Here is a 9030-nt window from a genome sequence, read left to right as displayed (position 1 = left end):
AAGACCCCTCTATTTGGAGTCTAGGCTCTGAGCGAAAGACCCCTAGTTTCGAACTGTTCCCCCCTCCCCCGGAATCACAATACTCCATTGGCAATTGTCCCCAGGGGCTAGGGGCACTCAGGCCAGGGCAATTGTCATCAAGTTATGGTACAGGAGCATTTTATGGGGTCAAAATCTACAAAACGCGTTTATTGATTGATTGATCAGCTGCTATTGGTTCCCATGGTTTATTTGCTCCACTCACGTGTATTGCATACACACGTATTGCAGATTTTAATTGGTAGTCAGCTAAAATTCGTGGTTATCAACGCTGAGTTGCGTGAGGAATTTCCCGAAGTTTTTTGTTGGAAATCGCGAGTTGAAACGGTATTTCCCCTGTCGCAATAATTAATCTTCGCATTTTGCGATCTCCATATTGTCTTTGGTGTTGGTAGGTGTAGTTGTGGATCAAATCAACAAGCATTTGAGGCTTGTATTATAAAACAATCGGAATTTGACGCATGCAAGTCTTGAACTGAAGTTGCACCATATTTGACATGACATTTCACACATTTGACATGCAAGGTTGTCAAATTCGGAAGCAATTCTAGATCTCATATCATTCATCAGTACGACGGCAACTTCGTGACCTCTTTTGTTCGATAGAAAATTTTTACGGGTTGGTGAACACGGGTTACGTAACTAAATGTTGAAAATTTGGCCGGCAAACATGTTTTAGCGAAATAGCTCCAGAATTGGAGACACGGGTCGATTTTTGCTTAAATTGTGTACCATGATGATCACGGATAAGATACCAAACATTTGTGCAAAGAACAAAAAACGAGTAAAAGTTGAATAATATTGAAAATAAAGAAGTTTGAACATGTCCAAAGTGGCGGAAAATGAGAAAAATTGCATGTCACGATCACCAAAATGGTTATATCTACAACTATGAGCAAGCGCCGGTCTTATGCTTTTCTGTAATGATAGATATTAACTAACTTGAGCTTGTATTAAATTTTCAGCGAAAATGATTGGTGGAACAATCGAGTCGTAGGTTGGAAAGTTACTCTCAAAGCGGCCCGTGTCTCAATCGTGCGTGTCCCGTTAGTGACAAGTGTCACTAGCAAAATAGCAACCGGCCTTGTCATTATATCGAATAATAATCGTAAGAATCGTCCAGTTGACTCCAGTGATATTTCTTTATTCAAGTAAAATACTGCATTGACTTACAAAATATTGAAGTCAATATAAAAAGTAATATCACCTCATTTGACTGAACTTAAAAGCAGTTTTAAAAATATTATTGTTGATCGAGTCCCTGAATGAGAAATAAGATTGCAAAAGATACAAGTATGTTACAGCAGGTTGTGATGGTCTAGTGGTTGACGCCGTGGTTTGAAGTGCGAGAGGTTGAAGGTTCAATCCTACAGTATTTCGATTTTTTCTCTCTTGTTCTGTTAGGCCTATGGTGTAGGCCCGTCAGTATTATGATCAATTAAAAATATTTCTATGCAACACGTTTGCAATGTTTTTCTTTATCGTAGGCCTACATATTAAAAAATAAGATAGCGTCAGCCATAATTTACGAATTGCAAACCTGATATTTTGGCATAATATTATTTGTAATTTTTACACCGTTCTTACACCATACCCAGACATACACATAATTGGAATCAGCCTTTCGTTGTCTAGAGTAACTTTGTAACACCACAAGCGGTCAAGATGAAAAAAAAGATTTCTTTCATTTTACCTCATTATTTCTGCTTCAAATGATCAGAAACCCTTCCTGAAAGTTATTTACTAATATCATAAATATTTTCAAAAAAAACCAAAAACCGCTATGGTAGGGTTCGAACTTCCAACCTCACGCACTTCAGGCACGGACTTAGCCACTAGACCATCACAACCTGCTAACTTATTCTCGTACCTTTTGCAATGTTATTTCTAATTCAGTGTCTCGTTCAACAATAATCTTTTATAAACTGTTTGTAAGTTCAGTCAAATGGCTTGAAATTACGTTTTATATTGACTTCGATATTTTGTATGACAGGGCAGTATTTTGTATGAATAAATAAATATCACTGTAGTCAACTGGACGATCCTGACAATTATTAATCGATTATATGGACAAGGCCGGCTGTTAATTTTCCTGCTGACACTGGTCACTTATGGTCACGCATACGATTATGAGGGAAGCCGTTTTGAAAGCAACTTTCCAACCTACGACTCGATTGTTCCACCAATCATTTTCGCTGAAAATTTAATACAAGCTCAAGTTAGCTAATATCTATCATTACAGAAAAGCATACGACCGGCGTTGGCTCATAGTTGCAGATATAACCATTTTGGTGATCGTGACATGCATTTTTTCTCATTTTTTAGTCTACTTTGCGCACAACACACTTTCAATTTCTCCACAATAATTGGACTTTTACACGTTACTGTTTGCCTTATACTCATGTTTCATATCTTATCTATGGGCTCAATATGGAAATGAAGGAGAAACCACTCGTGTATTCCATTTTTTTAATGTTTTCTGAAAAACTGTATTTGCCACCTGATTTTCAACATTACGTTACGTAACAGCAAAGGTCACGCCGGTAAAAATTACCGGAAGTGAGCTAAGTTGCTGTCGTACTGTCATGTGCATGTAAATGTAGATTTGATTTTCTAAATCGACCCCTGCAACAGAATAAATTATGAATTAAAGCCATGTATTGTTACTTGTATTAAACAGTGCTGTCAACTTAATTGGAATTGGGCTTGGCGTCTAAAAATTATGAAGACAGTGACTGAAGTTGTTGATAACGTCATTGAACGTATTCAGGGTTCGATTTACTTTGAAAAATTTGCATAGCAATTTTTAGCAAAAACATTATTTAGGTGATGTCCTTATAATATTATATAAATCTTTTGCAAGGTTCCTTTGACAGCTTAACCATCGCGTATATGTGCGTGACGTCGAGCGCGTGCATTGGATTTTGGCTTTTTTCTTGCAAAATAATACGCGCTGGACGGCTAGCAGTACGCTTAATTTATAAAAGGAAATCTGAAGACTGAATAATAGTTTAGCATATGTTTACATTGTAAACAATTGCTATGGCTATATAGTATACAAGCTGAGACTTGTGTAGCAGGTTATGGGGAGCATTTTGCTCCGCGACACAAGTTAAATCGAACCCTGTCCCTGTCAATGCCTGTTGATAAACATGATGATAATTATCATAATAAATAAGTGAGAAACATCCTGACCGTCGCATCGCGTCCTTTTATCATATTATAGGTATGAGAGGCAAACCGAAGAATATCTACATGTACCTAATTAACCTTAGAAAACACATTTGCTAGTCAACCAAATTCGCCTAGACCGGGGCCCAAACACAATACATATTTACATAGAAATTTAAAAGAACAGATTGGACAGGCTGGTCAAGGAAACCTACAGAAATATGTTTTCTATACGGTACTTCACTTGACCCAATATATGATTTTTTATGGTGATAAGATAATCGCACGTTTGGAATTTCAGAGGGATTGCAAGAAGCGGGGCTCCTGTGGAGGCAGCGGCACTGAACTCATGTCGCAATTTCAAAGGTTCACCCTGCATTCATAAAACTTGTCTTAACTTCTTACATGTAGGCAGGCTCACTACACACACTATAGCGTTTTGGGTCAAGCTGGGAGAAAAAAATCCCACGTCGACCCAAAATAGCGTATCGCACACGATAGACCACCTAAGTTATCGTAAATCGGTTTCTCCCAGGTCGACCGTAAATTTTGGGTTGCCACATTCGGCCCGCAAACGCCCAGGATTTTAGCCAGGTCGACCCACGACAAGCATGCAAATAGCATGAATAGGCCTACATGTACCGACCATGGCGATATAGGCCTACACATGTGACGAGTATAAACCATTGTACAGCGTTCATAACTTTTGCAAGCGCCGGTGAGGCTTCTACGATATCAGTTTGTCTTGGCATCTAAATTATTTATTATTAAAATATTCTTGTTTTAGTTTGCAAAATACAGAGTCAAATTTAAGGAGATATATAGTCATACTTCCAAGTTTTCTAATTGAATTTGCGTCAATGTACACACATGATATAAAGCTTAAGCTTACATCCAAGTACACATTGACGGTACGACTTGTCAGCTCATACAGCATTCTACATGTATGTTTCAGACTTGTGAGAAAAAGAAAGTAATAAATTATGAGAAGAGGTCACATAGGCCTATAGGATCAAATAATCCAACAAAGAATCACCCTGCCTGTGTGCCTGACACAGGTAGGGCTACATGTTTTATACTTTATTATTTATATTTGGTCCACAACAACAACCATCACGAATGGAGTGCCAATTTCTATTAGCCTAAGCTGTCTTTCGATCAACAAGAGCTGAGTCTCCCAGCTTGACCAATTCGGCCACACTATAGGTGGTGCTATTCGTCCATAAGGAAGTGGAATGTACGTGCATGTACGGTCCAAAAATGGCTTTACTGTGGGGCTCAATGGAAAAAATCACTAAAAATTAATTTTTAAAAATTGGATACTGTGTACACTGGACCTAAGTGTGGCTCATGCATGAGTAATGGTCGTTTTTAACTCTGTTCAAAACGTGACATATACACCAAATACAGCCCCCGAGAAGGTCTACTTTTAGCGCACCTCAACTCCGAAACAGTCTAGTCATTGTTAAAAATGTGATCCCCAACCCTTTGGATGAATTTGTAGCAGTCAGTACGGTACATTTAAGCATAAAACTCTTGATTTGTAATTGTATCAATTTGCGCACATCAAAAATCGACTACATGGCATAGTATTTAATCAAAATAAAGCTTTTATATCTCGCAGCAATTTTAATTCACACTTTTTATCACATTTCAGATTGGAAAATTATTTTGAACCAAAGCTAGTATCATGGATGCAGCAAATGTTAAGAACCTTCTGGGGGCCCAGCAAGGATCGGCTGGGAGCAGCGATATACCAATAGAACACATGGATTATGATTACATTGGAAAATGTGAAAAAATCAAAGAGCTGGAAAAGATACTCAAAGTCCTCAGGTAAGAGCCTTATGGGCCAACTGGCTATTCCAGTATAGAGATATAACCTTGATCTCCCAAACATGGGGTGTAGATTTCAAATGGAATCACAGGGTTTCGAAATAAGCGATAGCCCGATAGCCATGGCTATTAGGTTTTCTGTCGGGCTATTGGTTTTATCTCCATGTAGCCCGTCGGGCTACAGGGGTTTTCATCTTGCGCAGAAAAATGAAAACCTGTGAAAGAAAAATAAAAGCTTCGATCTCCAATATTTACGGCCTGTCCAGAAATTATGTAACATAAAATGCAATGTAACGACATTTGTTGAAGTGAAGTCACCGTAGCATTGTAACATAATTTAAAAATAGAAATAAAATACACTCCGCCCGCATAATTACACAGATTGCGATATTGTCTAGAACCACTGCTGCTAAGTTATTGCAGTGCTGAATGATGACACGTACATGAGTTGGAAAATTTTCTAATTCTAGGGATCGGAAAGAAATGCTTTGTGGGTGGTGTGTAGAGATATGCCATCGGTGAAATACGACACAATGATCGGCCGTAGATGAAAAAAATGACAAAAAGTTGCCCTTGAATTATGTTTTATAGTCATCATACTCCAGTAATTCAATAAATATCATAATATTTGGCCTAAACTTGAACTCATTTGCAATGAAATGTCATTTTTATTGAGAAATGCATGGGTTCCATGTGGTGCCAATGGTGTTGAATTCTGCACTTTGCAAGTTTACTGCATTTTGTGGAATTCGCTAACTTTTATGGCATAAAGCAACACTTTTATAGTAAGTAAACTGCTTGGGAACTTTCTTAAAAAGCAAGATGGTTGGTTACAGGCGAGAATCGTGGCGTGAAAAGCGAGATCACATTTTTGCCAGGCTTTAACTAAATTTTTTATACCATGAATCTATACCGGTAACACATCATTGTAACCAAAATCACAAAATCTGATACCAATTAATTAAAACGGTACATTCAATACTTGACAGATTCAAGATTAAGAACCCTTCATTTTAGGATTTGAGTGCATATTTTTAACACTTTCAGGGGGTTCAGGGGTTCTGGGGGGGTAAGGGTTACTCACTAATAACTGAATATTTGAACAAACGATTGGTTTGAATTGTGCGAAAACAATGTCTTTTTCAGGGCTATTGAATTTCCTTCAGGGCTATCAGAAAAAATGGCTAGATAGCCCGGATGGCTATCAGGAAATGGTCCCTTATTTCTACCCCTGGAATCACCCATTCAGGTAATTGCTAATAGGTAATCTGTTATCTGTCAAGCTTCTCTTTTTCATCCAATTTTAGAATATATAACCCTAGCGGACAAAATGAATAGTAAAAAGGATCATAATCAATTTTGTGTTTTATCAATCTGGCCATACGATGGTAATCATCTAAAGTTTGTTAAAGGCTTATGTACATGTATAAGGTGGAAAAAATAAGACTCATAACATTGTGTATTGATATAGAATGGCATGCATGCTGTTGGGCGTAGTGCATAGGCTAGGTGCGCGTTGCATAATGCGTGAATGGGTGACTTCATTTTGAAATCTACACCTGCTGTGTGGGAGATTAAGGTCATGTGTATGGATATCAACTGGAATAGCCAAGTGCTGATAATTGCCTGTAACAAAGCTATCGTCCTGTCTTGATGTGAAGCAAGGATTTTTCTTACTTCGTTGATTTTTTAATGTTCAGCATTACTCCCTATTCCAGAATAATACAGAACTAATTTTTTGGAATGAAAAAATATTATCCTGTTTTGCCAAATGAAACATAGCTAAATCCTAATCCTTTAGTTAGTCCTAACTGACAATAATTAAGTAAAATTTTAATTTTTTGCCAATTTTTGGAAATAAGGGCCAAAAACATGCGTTTTTAGGGTGTTTTTCGTAAGCTGTGACAATCAAGCCCAAAGACTTGTACTAAGACTAATTTCAGTTTATGGATTCTAATTTTTGGAAAAAACTTATTTCATTTTTATTATCAATCATTTACTAACACAAACAGTGGGAATTGGAGCAAAATTGCTGCATCTACTCGAGATTTTGAATGCTTAGACTTGTTCCAAGTCTTTGATTTTTGTGACTTGTCATGAAACATGACAAAAATGCATGTTTTGGGCTCTTTTTTCAAGAAATTAGTAAAATAGTGAACTTTTTCTTTTATCTCCAGTTAGGACTAAATGAATTATTAGGATTGAGCTATGTTTCATTTATGTTTCATTTTGCAGAACTTGATGATATTTTATAATATTTTTAATCCCAAAAAATTAGTGCTGTATTTTTCTGGAATGAGGAGTAGATGGAAAAGCATTGTTCTTCCTGATCCTTATTATGTTTTTCTCATCCCAGGTCAGGTAAGGAAGGACACTACCCGGACCTGATCAAATTTTGCGAAGACAGAATAGGAGATCTTGATCCGAACAGGTAAGGGGAATAGATCACACGACAATTAGTGGGTTTTTAGCGGGTTCGCCATCGGACAAGTTTAGAACTGTCAAGCTTTCGTCAGGAGTAGCTCTGACTTCTTCAGGACAAAGTAGCTAAGAATGTGACATGTAGACCGCCCCTTGCCTACTGATGGCTCTGAAAAGAGTCGTTCACTGAAGACTGTCCCATGTCAACAGAGAACAAGAAGATCTCGCCTATCTGCTAATTTGAAAGGTTTTGGTGGCTCTGAAAAGAGCCGTTCACTGAAGACTGCCCCTTGTCTACAGAAACAAGCAGACCGACTAAACTTGTCCGATGACGAACCCGCTAAAAACCCTATAATTGTTACGAATTCCCGTCGTAAAAGCCTATCCCAAAATTAGATCACACAATGTAAATCGTAGATGACAACCGAAATCATGTGATTTTTTTCCAATCAGATTTGGTATTTACAAGCTAGACTACGCCGACTAAATAAGAATTTGATGTACGGTATAGGTTACTGTAATACCATTCATTTCTATTCTAATACCCCAAAATAGCACAGTTTAATTACTAAGCCTCAGGACACTTAAACAGGAATTCACTGACACCTGTGATGCAGCCCTATATATATGCAGTACCCTAGTCAGCCTACAAAACTTACTTCAAGAATTTATACCACTGCAACCAGGTTCAGGTTTCCAAGTTCATGTATGGGCAATTATATAAATCAGTTTGAATTAGTTCCTTGTCCAGAATCTGTTCAATTATTTCACAAGAACAACAGGGACTGCATTGGGGTCATAGCCACGCACCAATGCACTGGAGTCTAATTAGACAATTGAGGTGATTTAACTTGCTAATATTTTTTATAGGAACAAGGAATTTTGGATATCCAGAAAAAAGTTCCTCTGATGACCATGATTTTTGTTATCAAATTAGGTTTATGGGTTTAGAATATTTTAATCAACAAACCCTGGCGATTCTTTCCAACAATAATAATTACTGTTTTTGCTTGCAGTCGGAGCTTGATTAAAGACAAGGGGCCGGCTTCCAAGTATGACTTGGATTCTGAGGAATGGGCAAAGGTCAACACAGACATAAAAGTAAGTGTACAACAGGTCAAAAATTTAACCTGGTTTAAGACAAAGGGCTGCCTTCCAAGTATGACTTGGATTCTGAGGAATTGGCAAAGGTCAAAGTTGGATTTAGAACAATTCTTCAAGTCAGGGCAGGGCTTACCAAACTTTTTTGTGTCCCAAATTTCATGAAAAAAATATGGCACGACCCATAGCGTAATACAAAATAATGTTGTTTAAGGGGGTACTACACCCCTGGCCAATTTTGTGCCTATTTTTGCATTTTTCTCAAAAATTATAGCACATTGGTGACAAGTAAGATATGTATTATAGGGGCAGGGACTACAACTACTGTACTGAAAATTCAGCAACTCAAAGTAAGTAGTTATTGATTTATTGATCAAATATTGGTTTTCCCTCATTTTTGACTGTAACTCCACAACTGTTGTCTGTGCTGAAAATTGCCAGTGCAGTAGTTGTAGTCCTTGC

General features: G+C 37.5%; 1 protein-coding gene across 2 annotated transcripts in view; it reads left to right on the top strand.

Annotated features, from left to right (window-relative positions):
- The first annotated feature begins 297 nt into the window (after window positions 1-297).
- LOC140162705 (sperm-associated antigen 1-like) overlaps window positions 298-9030 on the top strand; it is a 69637-nt gene continuing 60904 nt past the window's right edge. For both annotated transcript variants that reach the window (XM_072185977.1, XM_072185976.1), the window contains exons 1-4: window positions 298-430; window positions 4868-5046; window positions 7403-7477; window positions 8484-8568. In XM_072185977.1, the coding sequence (XP_072042078.1) occupies window positions 4901-5046; window positions 7403-7477; window positions 8484-8568 (306 nt within the window). In that variant the 5' untranslated portion in view covers window positions 298-430; window positions 4868-4900. The remainder of the gene's footprint in view (window positions 431-4867; window positions 5047-7402; window positions 7478-8483; window positions 8569-9030) is intronic.

Source organism: Amphiura filiformis, chromosome 10 (assembly GCF_039555335.1).
Source record: "Amphiura filiformis chromosome 10, Afil_fr2py, whole genome shotgun sequence".
NCBI classification, from domain to species: Eukaryota; Metazoa; Echinodermata; class Ophiuroidea; order Amphilepidida; family Amphiuridae; genus Amphiura; species Amphiura filiformis.
The sequence above is the reverse complement of the archived record's forward strand: the minus strand, read 5'-3'. Positions and strand labels throughout refer to the sequence as shown.